Source organism: Hemitrygon akajei, chromosome 29 (genome assembly GCF_048418815.1).
Source record: "Hemitrygon akajei chromosome 29, sHemAka1.3, whole genome shotgun sequence".
In the NCBI taxonomy this organism is placed as follows: domain Eukaryota; kingdom Metazoa; phylum Chordata; class Chondrichthyes; order Myliobatiformes; family Dasyatidae; genus Hemitrygon; species Hemitrygon akajei.
The window spans coordinates 13,735,185-13,758,761 of NC_133152.1; the positions used below are offsets into that span (position 1 = coordinate 13,735,185).

General features: G+C 41.4%; 1 protein-coding gene across 1 annotated transcript in view; it reads right to left on the reverse strand.

The window, feature by feature from the left end:
• Window positions 1-1,755: 1,755 nt before the first annotated feature.
• Window positions 1,756-23,577, reverse strand: part of nphp4 (nephronophthisis 4) — a 381,887-nt gene continuing 360,065 nt past the window's right edge. The window contains exons 25-29 of the mRNA XM_073031685.1: window positions 18,698-18,783; window positions 9,354-9,525; window positions 7,351-7,530; window positions 3,738-3,881; window positions 1,756-1,912 (exon numbers count right to left, since the gene is read on the reverse strand). Of these exons, the coding sequence (XP_072887786.1) occupies window positions 1,772-1,912; window positions 3,738-3,881; window positions 7,351-7,530; window positions 9,354-9,525; window positions 18,698-18,783 (723 nt within the window). The 3' untranslated portion in view covers window positions 1,756-1,771. The remainder of the gene's footprint in view (window positions 1,913-3,737; window positions 3,882-7,350; window positions 7,531-9,353; window positions 9,526-18,697; window positions 18,784-23,577) is intronic.

A 23,577-nucleotide genomic window follows, 5' to 3' on the forward strand; every position in this document is an offset into this window, starting at 1 on the left:
AGCACACTGGGCAGAAGGGTGCTAAGACCATTAGGAGGAGGCTTTACGTAAGAGTTGAAGGGGGTGAGTTGAGGAGCACTCTGTAAGGAGGAGGGACATTCTCTGCAAGGTGCTTCCTCCACTTGAAGGACATGAGGTAAAGTGTTGTTGATGTTCCTTTTGCCAGTGGACTGCTTGTACAGCATATTTAATGCAGTCGAATACTCACAGCTGATTCACAAAGGGAGCAACAAAACCAGACAAAAACAGGTATAGTAATTGAGAGCTTCAGAAGAAACAAGGTGAAAGCACTTATACTGAATAAATTCTAACTAGAAATAATATTACACGAAGACATACATGAAAGTTAATGGTACATCACTGAGGTAGTAGGAATTTTAAGAGGTTAAGTGATGTAAGACCATAGTAAAGGATGTCAAGTTTTAATTCTGGTTTGAATTAAATTAGTAGCCAATAGGTGTTGAAGAAGACCACTGCTGAGTGAGAAGGAGATAACAAAAGAAGTGGGCAGATGCTACCAGGATGAATTGGAGATTGTCCAGGATTGGTGAGGAGTCTGCTGAACCAGGAGTTTGAGTTAATGAAAATAAAGGTATGGCTTTCAGCAGTATTGGGAATCCAGTTTGTCAATCATGGGTGATGTTATGGAAACAAAACGACGACTTATTTATGAGTGAAACTTAAATGAAACTTGTGTACTTTCCATACCTGGAACCACATTCGGGGCAAGAGTTACATTTTGGCAACAAGGTATAATTGTTTGTCCTTTACATCTTTTATACAATCGCTAGACACTGTTGAATATAAAGATACTATAGGTCTACCACACTAACAAGTTGCTGAATAGCGATGGAGCTGAACTTGCGTACCTTGTATTCGCCTCTGGATTTGTTGTGTAATGTTGTTGTGCAGAGGCAGTGTGTAGTACAACTAGCTGTGCAAATAATTGACTTGAATATTTTTATTGTGATTGGAAAACCCTGTTGGACATTAGTAATGTAGAATGCTGCAATTCCTGTTCACTGATTCATTGGTGAAACCGAGGCTGGGGAGTTGTGTTGCCTCGGTTAAGTGCAGACAAGGCCCTCTTGCCATGGTGTCACCTGCTGCACATGCTCAGCAGAGGAGATGCCAGAGGTGGTGTGGGAGAGAGCCGAGACCCTTGTAGAAGCACTGGAGTCTGTGCTGGTTTGGGGGCTGGGCCATCCTGTTGGTGCTGCCCTCCAGTATTCACTTGGTAGAAAACAAGCTACATTGAATTCATCTGCGGTTGTCCGAGCACTTGATAAAGAACTGCTGCGTGCTTGTTCTTGCAAAAAAGTAGCTGTAGGGCAACATCCCATGCAGCATCAATCTATAGGCTATGCAACTTGGGGACTTGGGCTATATTTTTCTGCTATTGTAACTATATGTGGTTATATGTACTATGTGCTGTGTGTGACTTGAACTTTGACTTGAACTTGGACAAAACAGTATTGATCTAGAATTGGAAACTATGGTGTAAGATGAGTGATTCAGTCCCATGATATAGCAATCATTTTATGCAGTCTGAAGCAGACATGCAGCAGGCACTTATACAGGAGTGTAAAATGGAGCTGAAATGTTATTCTGCTGCAGTAGATAGAACTTGCCCCAGAGATTCCACTGACAGTCTGGCACGTGGTCATGAACTTCAGCAGTGATGGTTCTTGAGATGCTGAAGAAGAAGGTTGTATCTCTTCTAAAGTGGAGTGATGTAAAACATCTGCTGCCTCAGGCGTTCAAGTAGATTTTATTGGTACGTTACTTTCACACAATAAGTTTCTTCATTTTTTTCAGCTTGGTCATTAATGAAAATCAGGATTTCCTCCTCACCGGAATTCCAGCCTGGTGCAAACCGTAGGCCAATGTGGTAGGTTTCACCACCTTCAATCTGAAACAAATTAGTAGTCTGTGAACTCAGGAACACATCAGCAAAAACATAACAAAAAAATCAGAGAACAGGGTTTTGCAGCCAAAACACAGATCTCAGATTTCAGATTTCATCAGTACTCACCTTTGTTTTACTTACAAAATTATAACAATAAAGAAAATGTTAAGCAGGAGTTTGTGGCCGATGTAGCCTATCAAGACTTCAATAAGGTCTTTGACCAGATCCCATGTGGGAAATTACTTAAAAAGGTAAGAGTTTACAGGATCCAGGGCAATTTGGCAAATGGAAAGTAACCTGACCTCATGTCAGGAGGCAGAGCTGATGACAGAGGGTTGTTTTTTCAGTTGGGAGCTTGTGACTAATTGTATTCGTGCTGGGATTGTTGCTGTTTGTGATGTACATTAAAGTCTGGGGTGGGGTAGGGTAATGAGATTAGATGGTAGTTGAGGTGACTGTTGAAGGTTAAGGCAGACCATCAGTCATCTTATCGGAAATGATTTGATACACATCGTGCCCACAAAACACATACCATGAAGGCTGTTATATATTATGTTGTTTCAAATTAGAAATGATGGCCGGTTCTTGAAGATGAAAGAATTCAAACATAAGCTACAGAAACTCAGCAGGTCAGACAGCATCTTTGGGGAGGATTAGAGAGTCAATGTTTTGGGCCAAAACCCTTCTTAAGGTCTGTTCTTTATTTTTCTCCATAGATACTGCCTGACCTGTTGAGTTCCTCCAGCATTTTGTGTGAGTTACTCTGGATCTCCAACATCTGCATAACCTCTTGCATTTATAAACTAAAGAACCCATATTTCAGTAAGGGAGTGATCATTCTGTGGAGCACATGGTCTCTGTAGAAGGTGGAACCAAGCACTACTGACTTACTCCTATTTCAGAAAGCAATATTTGGAATAGAAATGTAAATTAAGATGTCAGGAACATAAAACGTAACTTTGCATGTGATTTCCAAAGTTCTTAACACCTGGAGTTTTCCACACATCATACTAGGCCTGTTGTTGTTTAACAATTAAAAACTGTTGCCACGATCTGCAATGGCTCCATTATCATTGTCAATAAAACAACAAACAGAATTAACATTTTATGTCAAAGACCCTATATCAGAACTGGGAAAATGAGGAAAAAAGGTTGGTTTAAATTGCAGAGTGAGTGGGGTTGGACTAAATGAGGAGGGAATATCTCTGATAGGGTGAGACCAGGGTTCCCATAGTGGGTAGTAAACCATTGCGGACATGATGGGCTGGATGGCTTTGTTAACAGCTCATCACCATGGCAACCTTGGCTTTGCCCCATCCTATCCATCCCTCAACACTCTCTTTGCAACTGAAAACTAACTTGTTTCTCTTTTCGCTAAGGTGGCCTCAACTACTGAGTATTTCCAGCTATTGTGTTTTCACTTCAGTTTTTGGTCACCATATTGATCATGCTCTATATCCAGCATAATGTCCAGGGATTTCCTTCCTTTCTTCTGTGGCAATTTCATTTTTATATTCCAAATACTTATTAATATTTTATTTTCTGTGATTACATTCCTTTTGTTCCAGACTGTAGAACTGAAGGTTCATTTATGTTATGGCTAATTATTGTTGCTACTTTATGACATAATGTATTGTTTATAACCAGAGTACATTACTCCCAGAGTGGCATCACCTACTCACTATGAGGTCACAAATAGAGTACAATAGCCAACACGGCTTTAAAATTACAGACAAGAAATATTTCTTTAACTCATTTTCTATGTTTTAAATACTTCTGCATAACTTTGTAAGAATGAAATATAAGCAGAATGACTTAAAGTTCTTACCTCAAAAGAATCTTCTTTGAACTGAAGTAAATCAGGACGATTGGTTCGCAGGAAATACACTCGCTTAGTTGGGTATGGATTGGTATAATTGATGCGCTTGTTGCTACCTTTCCCTTCTTCCAAGGGTATAGAGATCTCAAAAGCCTTAAACAAATATAAGAGCAGTAATGAAACTGCAGAGGGAAGCTGAGAATATGTGTCTACCCTGTTTATTTTTCTCTATTTTTGTCAATATTCCCACTTCATCAGGACAATGGACTTCATTTCTCACCCATCAGCCAAAGTCAGGTTCATTATTTCTTACCATCTCCACCAATACAATCCTTTGGGCCTAATATGATATGAAAAATAAATAGAATTGGAGATGCTAGAATTCAGAACTAAAAATAACATTAGAACTCAGTCAACAGTATCACACACAAAATGCTGGAGGAATTCAGTGGGTCAGGCAGCACCTATGGAGAAGAATAAATAGTCAACGTTTCAGGCCAAGACCAAGGCAGGAGGAAGAAGCCAGAGTTAGAAGGTGAAGGGAGGGGAAGCAGTACAAGCTGGCAAGTGATAGGTGAAGCCACCAGGTGAGTGGTAAGGAGGTGGCGGAGGGGGGACGAAGTGAGAAGCTGAGAGGTGAAAGGTGGGAAAGGTAAAGGGCTGAAGATGAAGGAATCCAACAGGAGAGCAGAGTATACCATGGGAGAAAGGGAAGGAGGATGGGCACCAGAGAGAGGTGATAAGCAGGTGAGAAAAAAAGAAGGGGCAAGAAGGGAGCAAGAATGTGGAATAGACTAAGAGAGAATGGGGAAGGGGGAAAAAAATCACCAGAACTAGAGAAACTGATTTTCAGGCCATCAGGTTGGAGAATACCCAGATGGAATATGAGGTGTTGCTCCTCCAACCTGACAGTGACTTCATTGTGGCAGTAGAGGAGGCTATGGGCTGACATGTCAGAATGGGAATAGGGAGTGGAACTAAAATGGTTTGCCACTGGGAAATCCTGCCTGTTGCAGTTAGTGTGAAGGTGCTTGATAAAGTAGCCCCCCCCCCCCATCTACATTTGATCTCTTAATGAAGAGGAAGCTGCACATGGAGCACCAGATATAGTAGGTGACCCTTTACATTTTAACAGCAGTTTTTTTTTTGGGGGGGGGGGGGCAGGGTTGCCTTAAGAGGTTGATTTAACATTGAATTCCTTCATAGATAATTGACTTAATGCCCTTAATTTGGAGAACAAACATAAAAAAAGATCAATTCTGTTGCCCAATGGCAACCAGATTTTGACAAAGACCAATTTCTTTGTTCTGTCACTAGTTGTGCCTTGAGTGACAAGACTACAGGCTCTGGAATTCCCTGCCTTAAATTCTTGTCTTGTTTTATCCCATTAAATCTCTGCTTAAAACTGACCTCTCTTCAAGTATCTCATCACATGTTTGATCACTCATTCTAATGTCTCCTTTGCTGCTTCTTCTCAACTAGCACCATGCACTGCCCCTTCCCCCTTTTCTTCCACTTATATTTATTTAATTGCCTCTTGAAAATCCAGCTTACCGTGTCTGCAGAAATATTTTATTATGGTGAGAAAAGTTGTTCTATCTATATATCCAATGACATCCATGAAATTAGATTTAAAAACCCCCTTATGAAGTACAGGTCATGCCTCATGGGCCAGATTGAATTCTTTGAGGAAGTGACAAAATAAATTGATGAAGATTACATAGGTGTTGCTGGATTTGCTGAGTTCCTCCAAGATTTTGTACATGTTACTCTGAAATTTCAGTATCTGCAGAATCCCTGTGTTTATGACAGTAGAGTGAATATGGTGCATTTACATATTACTAAGGCATTTAACGAGGCTTCTCATGGTAGCCACATTCAGAAAGTCAGAAGGCATGGGATCCATGGAAACAATGGTATGTTTTCAGAATTGGCTTGACCATAGAAGGCAGTAGGTGTTTGTAGATGGATCCTTTTCAGCCTGGAGATTAGTGACCAGCGGTTCCGCATGCATCTGTTCTGGGACCCCTGCTCTTTGTGATGTTTGTAAATGTCTTGGATAAGGAAGTGTAATAGTGACTTAGTAAGTTTGCAGATGACATACGATTAGTGGTATTGTTGATAGTGTAGAAGGTTGTCATAGGTTACATAGGGACATTGATAGAATGCAGAGCTGGGCTGAGAAGTAACAGCTAGAGTTCAACCCAGAAAAATGTGAAGTGATTCACTTTGGAAGGTCAGACTACAAGATGTAGAGGTATAGATAGAGTGGACATCCAGTACAAAATGAACACAAAATACAGGGTTAATGGCAGGATTCTTAGAAGTGTTGAGGGATCTTGGGTTCCGTGTCCATAGATCCCTCAAAGTTTCAGCATAAGTTCATAGGATGGTTAAGAAGGTGTATGGTGTGTTGGCCTTCATTAGCTGGGGTACTTAGTTCAAGAACTGCAAGGTAACGTTGCAGCTATATAAACTCTGGTTAGACTACACTTGGAGTATTACATACGTTACCTCATTATAGGAAGAAGGTGGAAGCTTTAGAGAAGGTGCAGAGGAGATTTACCAGGATGCAGACTGGATCAGAGAACAAGTCCTATTAGGATAGGCAGAGTGAACTAGAGCTTTTGCCTTTGGAGCAAAGAAGGGCGAGGGGTGATTTGATAGAGCTGTACAAGATATAGAGGCATAGACAGAGTGGACATCTACATACTTTTTCGCAGGGCCCACCTAATGGCTAATACAAGAGGGCATAACTTTAAAGTGTTTGGAGGAAAGTATGAGGTTGTCACAGGTAGGTGACACAGAGTGGTTGATGTGGAATGCTCTGCCAGGGATGTTGGTAAAGGCAGATATGTTAAAGACATTTAAGAGGCTCTTAGATAGGCACATGGATGAAAGAAACATGAAGGGTTATGTGGGAGGCAAGGGTTACATTGATCTTAGGGTACGTTAAAGGCTTGGCACAACATTGCAGGCTGAAGGGTCTGTACTGTGCTGTATTGCCCTTAAAAACAAATTGTATAAAATAAGTATCAACATTACTGAGTGAGGTTTCTCCTTTAACATTTCAGTTCCTAGTGATCACCCTCTATCCCTCTTTTGCCGATGTCTTTCTAGTCTCTCATCCCCTCCCTAAACCTCTCCTTGACATTCTTCCTCAGTTACATCATCGTTTTCCCATTCATCACTTCAGCTGCTTCACACTCACCACAAACCAAATGATCTTCTCAGGTGCCCCTCCCCCATACTAGCCCAATGCTCTTCTCTGCACCTTTCTCACCACCCTTGTCAAGATATTCTCCTCCACCTTATCCACATTTTCCTCTTCTGTCCATGTTTCCATCCCACAATCCACTCCATACCACTCCTGCTTTCCTCACCAGCTCCTCCCTCCAATATGTTGTCCTACACTTTGTTTCTTCCATGATCTCAGAGGGAAGGTAGTTGGCAGCAGGTTGGTGGAAAGACATTCATATATGATTGCATGTGTAAGATCTATTTGTTCAAGATGAATTGTTCTCAATTATATGGTAAGGAAAGCAGAATATGGAAAAGACCCAATACCCTTACTTAATATATTTCTTCCTTAAAATAGTTCAGATGCATTAACTCTTGTTACCTTACAGATGGCAGGTTGTTTACATATTAAGAATATAAGCCAAGATGCCACCAGTTGACGGAAATCTACATCCACCACATTCAGATAGATGCACCTATTTCCTTCCATCTGAGGCCGGATGGTAATGTGCAGATCCTTTACCACGTGTGGTGGAAGTAGGAAGACATCTGATGGCATAACCTAGATGATAAAAAAAATATAAAACAGTGATTAGTACCTAAATGCCAACTTTGAAAGATATTTACTATAAACACAAGAGATCCTGCAGATGCTGGAAATCCAGAGCACCATACACAAATGCTAGGTCAAGCTACATCTATGGAAATGAATAAACCGTTGATGTTTTGGGCCAAGACCCTTCTTCAGGACAGATATTTACTATGTTGAACAATCCCAAGGATATTTACACTTGTGGAGATATAGTTTCAAAACCATCAGTTCTCCCTGTCACCTCTCTCCTGATTCACTCGACCAATGCTCACATAGCTCAGCTCATTCAGTTCTCAGTTACCTCAATTTTCACTCGCCATCAATGCTCAGTACACCAACTCCCAGCTCATCCAATTCTAGTTTGTGCCCTGATTCTCAGCTCACTGAATCCCTGTTTCCAGGACTCCCAGTCAACTGACGTCTTTATTAATTATAACAACAGAGTGAAAACTGCCACAAATTCCTTAGCTAATTGCTGAAGCTGAACATAAATTCATCAGTCCAATTCCATGGCAAATGAGATTCTGTGTTCACACCTCCTCTCCCTAAAGTTCTGAAGATAATTAACATTTTTACAACAAAATCATTGAAATTTATAGCATGGAAAGTAGCTATTCAGTCCATTATGACCATGGTTATCAAAAATAGACCTTGGATTAATCCTATTTCAATGATCCTGGTCTACAAGTTAACTCTCTTCAAGTGCAAAATATACCTTAAACGATGTGAGAGAATTTGCATTTACCACACCTTCAGGCAGCAACTTATCACTCTAAGTAAAATATTACTTTTTGGCTCCACTCTAATCCATCTACTAAATAAGTTAAATCTATCCTGGTATTTACCAAATTTTCTGCTAAAGGAATGAGTACTTACTGTTTATTTAGTCTGGGGCTCTTCTATTTTACACATTTCAATAAAATCCTCTCTAAGTCCTTTGTTCTGAATAAAAGAACCAAGGCCTTGGTAGACTCTCTTTATTACCTATAATTCTTCAGACCTCTTCATCTCATGTTCTCAATATCTACAGATTATTATTATTTTGTTTTTTTTCTCATTTTGCACTTGCACTTTGTTTTCTTTTGCACACTGGCTGTTTGCCTGTCTTGTATGCAGTCAATAATTCTATTGTTTCTTTGTATTTACTCTGAACGCCTGCAAGAAAATTAATCTCAGGGCTCTATATGGAGACATATACAGTATGGACTTTGATTAAAAAAATAGTTTGAATTTTGATAGTGCAAAAGAAGAATACTGAGTTCATGGACTGCTGGGAACTCTAATGGCAAAACAACACATTTCACAGCATATACTAATGATAATGAATCTGATTCTAATAACACAGGAAAATTGGTGCAGGAGTAGGTCACCTCCCTCAAAACTGTTCTGTAGTCAAAATGGTCATGATTTATCTACCCTGACTTCAACTCCTCCTCTCAGCCAGATCCCCTTGCCATCCTTGAATAATTCCTTTTTCCTTGTGCTGTGGTGGCCAGAACTATGCATCATATTCTAGCTGTAGTCTAACTAATGTCTCATATGCTTCAACATGACTTCTCTGTTCTTCTGTTCTGTGACTCAGCCAATGAAGGCATGTATACTAGATTCCATCTGAACAACCTTAATTATCTGGCCTGCTAGCTTCAGGGATTTGCAGACAAGCAATCCAACATCCATCAACATTTCATTCTCCAGCAAGTAACTGCATATTTTCTTGTTGTGTTTCCCCTCTTGAATTGAATTCCACTTGCTGCTTCTTGATCTGACTAATCTGATAAAACATTTCCAGTTACCTCCAGCTCTTCAGTATTTGAGGTGTAGGCAGCCACATTTCGAGCAGATTGTGTCCCTCGCAACACCAGTGATAACTGGGTCCGCTGGCCGACCACACAGTTGACATCTATCCGGTGGAGAGACTGGATGTAGAACTGCCATATCTGGATTGGCACAGCCAGCCATGGATCCCTGCAAAATTTATTAGAAGGTTTTTGAACTGTTTACAAATATTTCCCTCTTCCGTTACTTGATTAGTTTCAGTACAACATGCAGAAAACCCTAAGGTCAAGTCACAACAAAATAATATCCACTCAAAAGCCATTGTGGGAATGGCCAGAGTCAGATTGGGAAACTGAGGCTTTGGCAAGAAAAACTGGAGGATGTTTTGGATCAACCATTGCATGAGTGGGCCAGTGTAGGAGTATGAGGTCTGAGGCTTTGGCTGGAGAGGCTTCAGAAGGGTGGCAAGTAAGAGCAGGAAAGGTGTTTTTATTAGAGTCAGGTAAGGTTTTTTTAATATAGTAGTTAAAAAGATACCAAAAGATTTAAGTATCTTAAAAAAAAATACAAAAATACAACCGATTACATGAAGTATGGAGGATGGAGGATCAGGTGATGTGTTGTAGCTGAAAGATGAGGAGCTAGTGGACCCCATTATGGTTCCCACAGACTGGATCTGCAGCATGTATTGGTTGCTTGAGGAACTCAGGCTCAAAATTAATGACCTGGAACCTGAATATCAAACACATCAGGAATAGGGACTATTACTTGAATACTGCGTTTTATTAAGACCAATTAAATTTACTGCTTCAAATTTGGTCTGTGGCCAGGAACAAGATCATGTGACTGTGAGTGAGGCAGGGCTAGAGGAGCCTTGGCCCTTGAGCTTGCCCAACAGGTCTGAGAGAGGTGTTCCCTATGAGGATACACTTCCCTATAGGAAGCATGACACTGTGATTCAGGAGCCATTTAAGAGGTAGAAGAGAAGAGAAATGTAGTCGTAATTGGGGATAGTATATTCAGGGGAATGTATACAATTCTCTGTTGCAAAGATCGAGAGTCCCAGAGACCATAAGACCATAAGCTATAGGAGGAGAATTGGCCATCTGGCTATCGAGTCTGCTCTGCCATTTCATCATGACTACTCCAATTTCCCTCTTAGCCCCAATTTCCTGCCTTCTCCCCATATCCCTTCATGCTTGACCAGTCAAGAATCTATCAACCTCTGCCTTAAATATACATAAAGACTTGGCCCCCACAACTGCTGTGTCGTCTGCCTGAAGCCCTGGATTGGGACATCTCACCTGACCTGCGACAGAACTTGGAGGTGAAAGATCCAGTTGTCACGGTCCAAATCCAAGTAAGTACTGATAACATAGGAAAAGCAGAAGTTTCTGTTGAGGGAATAGCTAGAGACTAAACTAAAACAGAGTGAAGACTGACGCAAAATACTCATTCAGTTCATCCACCATTTCATTGTCCACCATTATTACCTCTCCAGCATCCACTCTCACCTCTCTTTTACATTTTATTTATCTGAAATAACGTTTGATATCCTCTTTAATAGTATTGGCTGGCTTGCTTTTGTATTCCATCTTTACCTTCCTAATGACTGTTTTAGCTGCTTTCTAGTTGATTTTTAAATACTTCCCAATTCTCTAAATTCCCACTAATTTTTGCTCTATTATATCCCTTCTCTTTGGCTTTTATGTTGGCTTTGTCTTCTCTTGTTAGCCATGGTTGTGTTACCTATGCTTTCGAATACTTCTTCCTTTTTGGGATGTATACATCCTGTGCCTTCCGAATTGCTTCCAGAAATTCCAGATAATGCTGCTCTGCTGTCATCCCTACCACAGTAATACGGATACATCTGTCTTTAGCTTCTCCTTCTCAAATTTCAGGGTGAATTCCACCATATTAGCTGATCCCCTGGTGGGTTCAACCACTGGCTGCTCTAAAAAGCCATTTTGTAGCCACTCTAGAAATTCCTCCTCCTGGAATCCAGCACCAACCTGAATTTGCAATCTACCTGCATATTGAAATCCCCCATCACTATTCTAACATTGCCTTTTGGCATGCACTTCCTGTCTCCTTAGTACTGTTTGGGGGTCTGTATGTAACTCCCATCAAGGTCTTTTTACCATTGCAGTTCCTTAGCTTTATCCACAATGATTCAACACATTCTGACCATATGTAACCTCTTTCTAATGATTTGATTTCACTTTTTACCAACAGAGCAATGCTGCCCCCTCTGCCTTCCTGCCTGTCCTTTTGATAAAATGTGTACCCTTGGACATTAAGCTCCCAGCTATAGTCTTCATTTAGCCATGATTCAGTGATGCCTACAACAACATACCTACCAATCTGCAACTGTACTACAAATTCATCTACATTATTTTGTATACGGTGTGTATTCAAATATAACACATTCCGTCCCGTATTCACCCTTTTTGTCCGCCTTTTACATTGCAAGTCATCCTGTTGACTGCAAATTTACCCTATCAACAGCCTCCCCTCACTACACAGTGCCTCTGTTTGTAAACCAGCTACCTCATCTTCAGCACCATTATCCACCTTTCCTCCAATACTTCTTGAATTTAAATATAAGCAGCTCGGGATACTAGTCGTACCATACTCAACCTTTTGACTCCTAATTTTGTCTGAGGTCTTACCAACATCTTCCTCCATCAACCTCTTCACTAACTGTTCTGGCACTCTGGTTCCCATTCCCCTGTAATTCCAGTTTAAAGCCCACCGTGCAGCATTAACAAACCTTTCCACTAAGACATTAGTTCCTTTCCAGTTTGGGTGCAAACTGTCCCTTTTGTACAGGTCCTACTTTCCCTAGAAGAGAGCCCAATGATCCAAAAATCTTAAGCCCTCCCTCCTACACCAACTCCTTTGCCATGTATTAAACTGTATAATCTTCCTAGTTCTAGCCTCACTAGCACGTAGTACAGGTAGCAATCCTGAGATCATAATCCTGAAGGTTCTGCCCTTTAACTTAGCACCTAACACTCTGAACTCCCTAAGCAGAACCCCATCACTCATCCTACCCATGTCATTGGTACCTACATGGACCACGACTTTTGGATGTTCACCCTCCCACTTACAAATGCTGGGGTTTCAATCCAAGAAATCCTGGACCCTGGCACCCAGGAGGCAACATACCATCAAGAAATCTCGTTCTAACCCACAGGACCTCCTGTTCATTCCCCTAACAAATTCCCTATTACCACAGCATGCCTCTTCTCCCCCCTCCCCTCTGAGTCACAGAGGCAGACTCAGTGCCAGAGACCCAACTAGCATGACTTGCCTCTGTTAGGTCATCTTCCCCCCCCCCCCAACAGTTTTCAAGGTGGTATACCTGTTGTTGAGGGGGGGTGGCCAAAGGGTGCTCTCTCCCTAATCCTTTTCCCTTTCCTGATTGTCACCCAGTTTCCTGTGCCTGCACCTTGGGTGTAACTACCTCTCTATATGTCCTACCTATCACTCCCTCAGCCTCCTGAATGACTCAGAGTTCATTCAGTTCCAGCTCCAATTTCTTAATGTGGATTATTAGAAGCTACAGCTGGATGCACTTCTTGCAGTTGTAGTCTTCAAGGAAAGGCTGTTGTTGTTCGTTCTTCGGAGTCGAAGACGACCACGACTTCTGTCAGGTGGAGGGTTTGTGACGTGGGTCCGGAGGTGACTGGTGAGGCCAATCCAGGCCCTGAAAGCTCGCCCACATGTGGGACACATGAGGGTAGGTGCTGCAGTGGAAGTGGAGGTAGTCTGAGCCTTGCACGCGGCGTGTTTCTCTCAGCCTCTGCGGTGCGTCTGATTTCTGCTGCATACGCTCCTTTAGTGGTCCTGCTCCACCAGGTTGGGCGGTCCAGAGCAAGCGATTCCCAGTTACTGGGATTGATGTTGAGGTCTTTGAGGGACATTTTGAGGCAGTCTTTGAAACGTTTCTTCTGCCCTCCAACTGAGCGGTTGCCCTGGCTCAGCTCTCCATACAGCAGCTGTTTTGGTAATCGACTGTCAGACATCCTGACGACATGGCCAGCCCATCTGGCTTGGGCTTTCTGTAGGAGGGTGTAGACGCTGTGGTTGCTAGCCCGCTCCAGGACCTCCGTGTCTGGGACTTTGTCCTGTCATCGTACGTGGAGAAGTCTGTGGAGGCAGCTCAAGTGGAAGTGGTTGAGCTGTTTAGCGTGTCTGCTGTAGACAGTCCAGGTCTCGCTGGCATAGAGGAGGATGGTGAGAACCACTGCTCGGTAGACCTTCAGCTTGGTGGTAAGGCTGAGTCCTCTCCGCTCCCATACATTCTCATGGAGTCTCCCAAAGGCGGCACTGGCTTTGGCAATTCTGTTGCTGACCTCTGCATCTATGTCCACCGCTCGTGATAGAGTACTGCCCAGATAAGTAAAGCTGTCGACTGCCAGTAGCTTCTGCCCCTTTTACTGTGATGTGTGGTTCCTGGTAGGGCTTTTCAGGTATGGGCTGGTACATAACTTCGGTCTTTTTGGTGCTGATTGTAAGTCCGAAGTTGTCACAGGCTCGTGAGAGGCAGTCCATTTCTCGCTGCATCTTCTGCTCTGTGCTGGCGTTGCGGGTGCAATCATCAGCAAATAAGAGGTCGCTGACAACAGTCTCCTTTGCCTTTGTAACAGTTTGTAGACGCCGGAGGTTGAATAGGCCAGTGCCAGTCCTGTATCTGACGTGTATACCATCCTGACAATCGCGGAAGGCATCATTCAGCATAGCAGAGAAGACCATGCTAAAGAGTGTAGGGGCGAGAACGCATCCTTGCTTCACACCGTTCGTCACTGGGAAGGCTTCTGACTCGCCACCATCACCCAAAACTTTCACCATCGTGCCATCATGGAACTGCCGAACAATTGTGATGAACCTGCTAGGGCAGCCAAACTTCTCCATTATCTTCCATAAGCCATCTCTGCTGACCATATCAAATGCCTTGGTCAGATCGACAAAGGTCATAAAGAGGTCATTGTGCTGCTCTTGACATTTTTCCTGGACTTGATATGCAGCAAGTATCATGTCGACAGTTCCACGCTCTGCACGGAAGCCACACTGGCTTTCTGGGAGGAGACCTTGCTCAAGGTGTTGGAGAAGGCGATTAAGCAGGACGCGAGCCAAGATCTTCCCAGCTATGTTCAGGAGGGAGATGCCTCGGTGATTGTCACAAGACTGGCGGTTGCCTTTCCTCTTGTAGATGTGGACTATACTGGGATCTTACAACTGTTGCGGGACCTTTCCTTCGTTCCACATAGACAGGAAGAGCTCAGTCAGCTTCTGCATCATGAATGGGCCTCCTGCTTTGTAGACTTCAGCAGGGATTGCATCTGATCTTGGTGCTTTGCTACAAGAAAGTTGCCAGATGGCTTTTCTGACTTCTTCTGTGGGGAGGTTGTCAAGGTCCAGGTTGATCTCCACCTGAGGTAGGTGAGCACTGGCCTCATCATTGATTTTGGCAGGGCGGTTGAGGACCTGGTTGAAGTGTTCAGCCCATCTCTCCAAAATCTGCTTTTTCTCTGTCAGCAGCCGAGTCCCATCTGCACTGAGGGGGGAGGAGCCAGAGGACTGAGGTCCATACATAGCCTTCAAAGCATCATAGAAACGCTTGGTGTCGTGACTGTCTGCATAGCCCTGGATCTCATTGGCCTTATTGCTGAACCAGACATCCTGCATCTCACGGAGTTTCTTCTGCACTTTCCGTCTTGCACTGGCGAAGGCATCTATCTTTGCTTGTGATGTGGGATCGTTCTGGTGCGCTCTGAACAGTTGGTGTTTCTCTGACAATAGTGCCTGTATCTCCTTGTCGTTCTCATCGAACCAGTCTTGATGTCTACGGATTGCTGGTCCGAGGTGTTTGAGAGCGGTAGACTAGACTGCATCTCTGAAAGCCGTCCACTGCTCTTCAATGCTGGTGTGGTCATCCTGGGGTGTGTCAAGCAGCCTGCTATCTAAGTCTTCACGAAATTCTTCTGCAACTACGCTGCTCTTCAGCTTGGAGACATTGAGCCTCTTTGCAGTCTTCTGAACTTGGGGTCTTCTCACAGGCAGGATGCGAAGTTTAAACTTGGACACTATGAGTCGATGATCCATCCAGGAAAGGCAGAGTGGGTACAAATCACAACAGTAGATAGAAAAGGCATGTAAAAGGAACAATGTTGCAATGGTTATAGGGGATTTCAATATCCAGACACAAGGGAAAAACAGGCTAGTGCTGGATCCTAAGGAAACGAATTTGTAGAATACCTACCAGATGGTTTTTTAGTGCAGCTTATGGTTGAGCCCACTAGGGGAAAGACAATTCTGTTATTTAATGAGCCATATGTAATTAGGGAGCTTAGGGTAAAGGAACACTTAGGAGACATTGATCATAATATGATAAAATCCACTCTGAGGTTTGAATTAAAATCCGATGTATTAGTATTACAGCTGAGTAAAGGCAATTACAGAGGCATGAGAGAGGAATTGGCCAGAAATGATTGGAAGGGATCATGGCAGAGTAGCAATGACTGGAGATTCGGAGAGTAATTCAGAAGATGCTGGAATGGTTCATCCCAAAGAAGAAACTTTCTAAAGGGAGGATGAGGTTTCTAAACTTTCTAAAGGGAGGATATGGCTAGCAAGGGAAATCAGAGATATCATAAAAGGAAAAGTGAGGACATACAATATTGCAAAAATTAGTGGGAAGCTGAAGGAATGGTAACCTTAAAAAAAAACAGCAGAAGGCAACTGAAAAAGCAATAAGGAGAGAAAATGAGAGAAGGTCCACAGTGACTTGTGAGTCCTGGTGCAGGATTCCCTGAAGATTTAACCTGCAGGTTGAATCAGTAGTAAGGAAGGCAAATGCAATGTTTGCATCCCTTTCAAGAGGACAACAATATAAAAGCAACAATGTACTACTGAGACTTTATAAGGCATTAGTCAGACCACATCTGGAGTTCTGTGAGCAGTTTTATTCAATGCCAACACAATCTAAGTATGTGCTGGCATTGGAGAGGGTCCAGAGGAGATTTACAAGAACAATCCCAGGAATGAAAAGATTAATGTATAAGGAGTGTTTGATAGCTCCAGGCCTGTAATCAATGGAGTTCAGAAGAATGAGGGGGGCTCTTAATGAAACCTACTGAATATTGAAAACCCTAGATTGAATGGATGTGGAGAGGATGTTTCCTATAGTGGGGGAGTCTAGGACCAGTAAGTACAGCCTCAGAATAGGAGAGAAAAAAGAAGGAATTTTAGGCAGAGGGACATGAATCTGTAGAATTCATCACCACAAATGGCTCTGGAGGCCAACTCATTGGGTATATTTATAAAAGATGTTGATAAGTTCTTGATTAGTAAGGACATCAAAGTATAGGGGGAGAAGGCAAAAGAGTGGGATTGAGAGGAAAAATAAATTAGCCAGGATCGAATGCCAGAGCAGGCTCCATAGACCAAGTGGCCTAATTATGCTCCTATGTCTTATGGACTTACTATGCAGTGTCTTGTGTCTCCATTGTACCAGTATCTAATCATCTAGTTTTAAGAAGCAGTGGAATTAGGAAGAAACCTAGTTGCTGGGGTGGAATTGGACTCCTATTTGTGCTGCCAATACACAGGGCTTGCTACCACTTAATAATGTGGATTATTACACCATATATCAGGCTACAGAACAGAGAAATAAAAAGAGAAATTGCTGGAGATACTCAGGATGTCATACAGCATCTGTGAAGACAGAAACAGAGTTATAGTCCGGATCAAAATGGCCCAACAATAGAACCTGTTAAGTCTGATACTCTCTCCATAGATGTTACCTTACTGTTTTCAGTTTTGTTTAATATTTTAGATTTCCAGCTCTCTCATTTTTGTCTGCATTTTGGCTACAGAAAACAGAAGGCCCTACAAGAATGTTCTGTCAATATCCTGCACACATAATTTTCTTTCTTACTTCTCCCAAATGATGTAAAATATGATATCAAAACTCTCTTTTTAGACCAGGAGTGGGAGAAGCATCAAACGGAGACAATTCACAAAAGAAGACCTGTATCTGTTAATAGAAAAGTATGTTACCCAAAACCACGCGTTCCTCCCTGCAGAGCAAACAGTGGGAAGATAAGGATTCATAAATTCATCCTGGGTAATGAGCATATTCCAGTTTTACATTCATAAGTGGATTTTGTCTATAACTTAGAAAATACATGAAAATCACTCAATATGATAACTATACCTCCACTGTATTTAATGAATAGCAATAAAAACACACAAACCTGATAAAGAACAATTACTAAAAGAGAGGAAACTAATTCTCCTATTCATAAGAACAAATGTATGTACGCACACCGGACTTTTGAATTTAATAAAGTTATGGTCAATCATTCATATGTAAGGGGTGTCCATAGGTTGGGCATTCTTAACGCAGGTATATCTGTATATATCTATGTGCTTGGGTTAAAATCAATTCTATAGCAGAATCTGAATCAGCTTCATTAGCACTGACATTTATCATGAAATTTATTGTTTTATGGCAGCGGTACAATGTAAAACAGAATCTTACAACTAAATATATCTCACATTCTTCTCCCTCCACCCGCTTTCTGTAGAGATCACTCTCTACATGACTCCTTTATTTACTCGTCCCACCCTACTGATCTTCCTTGTGGCTCTTATCCCTTCAAGTGTGATAAGTGTTGCCTGCCCCTACACTTCCTCCCTCACCGCCATTCAGAGCCCTAAAAGGTCCTTCCAGACACTTCACTTTAGAATCTGGGGTAATCTATTACTTCCAATGTGGCCTCCTCCACATTGGTGAGACCAAATACATCATTGCTCTGTTAGCTGCAAGAGGCAAGATCTCTCAGTGGCTACCCATTTGATTTTGAGTTCCCATTCCCTTAATGATCTTTCTGTCCATGGTCTCTATTGCCATGATGAAACCAAACTCAGGTTGGAGGAGCAACATCTCATATTCTGTCTGGGTAGTCTCCACCCTGATGGCATGAACATCAATTTCTCTAACTTATGGTAACTTTTTCCCCTCCCTCCTTACTACTTCCACTTACCCAACCTTCTTATCCTGGCTTCTGACCCTTCCTTTCCATTCCTGTTAAAGGGCCTTGGCCCCAGAAGTTGACAGTTTATTCCCTTACATTGCTGCTGCCTGACCTGGTGAGTTCCTCCAGCATTTTGTGGGCATTGCCCTGCAAGACTGAACGTGGGTCTTCAGACTCCTGTAACTCCTCCCTGATGGTAAATCCCAGATCAATTAACACATCAAATACAGAGATCAGAAATCTGACACTGTTGCTTTCATAGCACTATGATAAGATGGTGCCGAATTTCACTCTTTTCAGTGGTGGTTACTCACATGTAAATCATGACACAGAACTTCTTGATCTCTGGGCTAGGTCCACATGCCACTTTCAAGAAAATATCTTGGGGCTCATTGGGAGCCTGTAAAAAAAAAGTTGGGATAATTTATGATTAATTGACAGAGCTTTGTCTCAGGAAGTTATATTGGGGATGATTTCTGTAAATTTATTCAGCTGCTAATTTTACTCCCAGGTAGATAGGATGTGTCATGAGCTCAGATGCCAATTTCACTGATTTCAAAGGAGGAGTAGTACAAGGGCAGTCATTTAACAAGTAAAGTGTGTATGATTGCCAGATTCTGCGTTACATTCTGTCATCTGTGAACTGATCCCAAAGAAAGACTTAAGTAACTAACACTGAAATTATTCACAGATATATTAAAAACAACATTTTATTAAGTATCTTCTATTTAGAGCCTACATATTAGGAAACAGCGATTTTTGTCCTGACTTCCTAAGCATAAGATAAATCAAATGGACTCCTAGTATCTCTATTTCCCTCAATTCATCCATAGAATTATGAGGTACATTATAGCAAATAAGTAGCCCATTTAGTCCAACAGCTTGGCATCGGTGTTTCTACTTAAGCTATCATCCATCTAGTGTATTTGGGCTATGATACGCTCTATGTAATATTATATCCCAGTAAAGATACTCTTTTTCTTCTTGGTGTTCTTGATATATGACAATGTTCATATAGTTAGCACAAAATGAATAAAGATACCAACATTAATGCAAACTAAAAAATTACAATCCTCTTGCCCCTAATGACGACAGGGTACTTTTTTCAATCTATAATTAACACTCCAAGGGATTACCTAAGAAGAAAAAGAATTAAGGAGGACTGATAACAATCAATAGGACTGGGTGGAAAGGTAGAGGTCTTAAAAATAGAGAGAACAAGGGCAAAGAAATCGTGATGCTTTAATACACACTGGTTCAACAACTAGAGTACAGTGCCCAGTCATGGTCATCACACTACTGTATAGAAAAACATGAAAGCTTTAAAGAGATTTAACAAAATGACTCCTGAGATGAGTGTTGGTTTTTTTTTTCCTGGAAAGACTGGGGTAGCTGAGGTTGTTTTTGTAATATAGAGGTGGTTGCACAGAGGTCTGATATAGCTATTAAAATCATGAGGAGAATAGAAAGTATAGATAGAGATAAACATTTCTTATTGTTTGAGGAGACAAGAGCTAAGGGACACAAAACGAAAGTGAAGAAACATTATTTTTAGAATAAGGGGAAGGACTGCTAGAGTCATTGTGGCAGCAAATTCAACTGTGCAGCCCAAAGGGAGATAGATACATTTCTGAAATGATAGGTTCTGAAGGTCCATGGAGAGGGATGAGTAAGTTAAATTAGCATGATTAAAGAGAGCCACCACAGACTTGGTGAGCCAAAAGACATACATCTAAAAAGAAATTGGGAAATTACAGGCTGGTGAGCCTGACATCAGTAGTAGGATAGTTACTGGTAGGCATTCTAAGGTACTGGAGTATTTTGATAGACAGGGACTGATTAGAGATAGTCAGCATGGTTTTGTGTGTGGTAGGTCATGTCTAACCAATCTTATAGATTCTTTCGAGGAAGTTACCAGGAAAGTTGATGGAGACAAGGCAGTAGATGTTGTCTACATGGACTTAAAAAGGCATTTGACAAGGTTCCACATGGGAGGTTGGTCAGTAAAATTCAGTCACTTGGCGTTCAAGATGAGGCAGTAAATTGGATTAAATATTGGCTTTGTGGAAGAAGCCAGAGAGTGGTAGCAGATGGTTACTTCTCTGACTGGAGGCGTATGGACTAGTGGACTGCAACAGGAATCGGTGCTAGGTTCATTGCTGTTTGTCATCTGCATCAATGACCTGGATGATAATGTGGTTAACTGGATCAGCAAATTTCCAGATGACACCAAGATTGGGGGTGTAGTAGACAGTAAGTAAGAGTATCAAAGCTTGCAGCAAGATCAAGATCAGCTGGAAAAATGGGCTGAAAAATATCAAGACAGAATCTAATGTAGACAAGTGTGAGGTGTTGCACTTCAGTAGGACAAACCAGGTCTTACACAGTGAACAGCAGGGCACTAAGGAGTGTGGTAGAACAGTGGAATCTGGCAATACAGGTCCATATTTCATTGAACGTGGTGGCATAGTTAGATGGTGCTGTAAAGAAAGCTTTTGGCACATTAGTCTTCATAAATCAAAGTACTGAGTACAGGAAATGTGATGTTTCTGTGTTATACTTTTCTATGGCTCTATCAATGATGTAACCATTCTGGGATTCAATTCATGGATTTTTACACTCTAAACTGACCATTCAGACCATCACATTCACACCAACCGATGAGCATCCACCTATATTAATCCCATCCTCTAGTACTTGATCCATAACCTTCTATTTCACGTGCTCATCTTGACAACAGCTGTGCTTCCACCAGTCTATTTTAGAAGCCAGAAAGTGACCTCCTTTGCACCGTGTAAGGTGAAACAGGATTGGCCATGGTTCAATAGTTAACATTACAATCTGAGAAGTGTTTCAGATGCAGAAATAAATATTCATGCTATTATGGCTAATCCATTCAGCTGGATAATTTCTAGATCTCCTTCATATTATTTATTAACTGAATCCAGTCCCATGAAAGAACTAATATATTATTCTACTTTCCTCAACAGAATCTCCTTTGAATTATAGCTTTAGGATTCAGCTGGAAGTACTTGCTGCTTTCATCATTCATTTATCACTGATGGCCACTCTTTCTTAATTCTGTTCTCACAGAAGGATCCAGGGTTCTCTGCAGAATGTGGAAGTTGTATTATCTTTTTCAGAGGGAAAAATTGAAGATGTGAAAGCATCTCTGATAGTTGCAAACTGTGCACTTCGATCATCTCATCTGATAATCTGAAGATAATGGCCTAGTATTTGGGACCAGCAGCCTGAAAGGCACAGTTGTTGCTGAGCTTAGAAAAATGATTAGCTTGTGCTGTTCCTGTAGCAGATATTTTTGAAGGAAAGCCAGGTGTACCACATCCCCTCAGCTAGTTGTCAAAGCTGTACAACATAACACCTTTCTAATGCTCAGAAGCAATGCAAGCCTTGGTCCAAAGCACAAAACTCAAATTTACACAGGACTGGAGCCAGTTGGGTGAAACAGAATACTGAAGCCATGACCGCACGCAGGCACAAAAACAACTGAACCTAAAACCATACTCAGAAACACTTGGAACTTGTTATGGAGCTCAGATTAGTTCTTGTTATTGAACCAATATCTAAATCAGGTTATCAAATAATTATCATATTGTTAGAGCTAGTTGTTAGAGCTAGTGGTGTGTAACACTGCAAAAATGACATAATGGCTGGTAAAGGACTTTGGGACAACCGAATGAAATCAAAAAAGATTTCTAAGGGAAAAATTTTATTTTCTGATTTTATTTATAAAACTTAAGAGAACAAAACATTCAGAATATGTACAGGGAAGCTTGACAAATCCAAAAGGTATCAGGATTGCTTAAAATTGTTCAAGTCTAACTGCTGTGTTAGCTTTGGGAACTTTGCAAGTCAGGCAAAGTTTGCTGTATCTCTGAAGGCAAAGGAGAAAAAAAAAGGGAAAACTTTTTAAACTTTGGGAAAGAAAAATAAAGGAAAGTTATACACACCTGCCAATAACAGCAAGAGGGTTATATAAACCGCCATTTTAAAAATGAACTGGAACCTTACAAAGACGTGAAGAAACTATAAACTTTGCCAACACATGAAGGATATGTTGGACAGATGACTAAAGATGGATGTACATCCTCAACATCATTCAAACAAAATCGTTGGAAAACGTGTCAGCTGTAGTTCATTTTCTCATGCCGAAGTGTAAGGAGATACATAGCACACAATGTAGTAAAACCAAAATGCTATACAAGTCTGACAAGGTCCTTGCTTTTCAGCTCTCTCTCTAAAAATTAACCCCATATGCATTGTATTTTCTCTCAGTACTCTTACTGAATGTTAAATTTTTATAATTTTTACAGGTGCACTATCAAGAGTGTCCTAGCCAGCTGCATCATTGTCTGGAACGAGAATTACAAGGCACCCGACTGCAAGTCCCTACAAAGAATTGTGAATACTGCTGAAAGAATCATCAGAGTCTTTCTTTCTCGGATTAGAAATACTTATCAAGAGTGCTGAATATCAAGGGCCCTTAGCTTGGTCAGTGATCCTTCCCCTCTGTCTAACAAGCTCTTTGACCCCCTACCATCAAGCTAGAGGTACCGTAGCATTAAGACAAGAACTGTTAGGATGGGGAACAACTTCTAATCAAGATGTAAGATGTAACTCCCTGCCACCACCTAGGTCTCATCATGTATGAAGTGCCTGTACCATTAGACTTTTTAACTTGTATTGTCTATGCACCTTATTATCTACTAATTTATTTGTGGTAATATTACGTTATGTGTTATGTGTGTGAGTTATAATACTGTGCAAAAGGCTTATGGTTTCAGATGGTATTGCCTCCACACAGCCCTGATCACAACATTATCAAGGTGATCTGGGATTACAGAGAGAAACAAAAACAAGCCAGACACACAAAATCTGCAGAACTGTGGCAAGTTCTTCAGGATGCTTGGAACAACCTATCAGCTGATTTACAGTACTTACAAAACTTTATGACAGTGCACTAAAGAGAATTGATGTACGGTAGTTTTAAAAGCAAAGGGTGGTCACAGCAAATATTGATTTGATTTAGTTTTTACTGTTTACTGCTCTTTATAGTAAATCTTTTGATATTTAGAAGATTTTCATTTCATTAATTTTGAAAGCATCTTTACAATTTTTTTTTAATGTGCCTAAGACTTTTGCACAATACTGCAAATGTACTGTGTTGTGCACC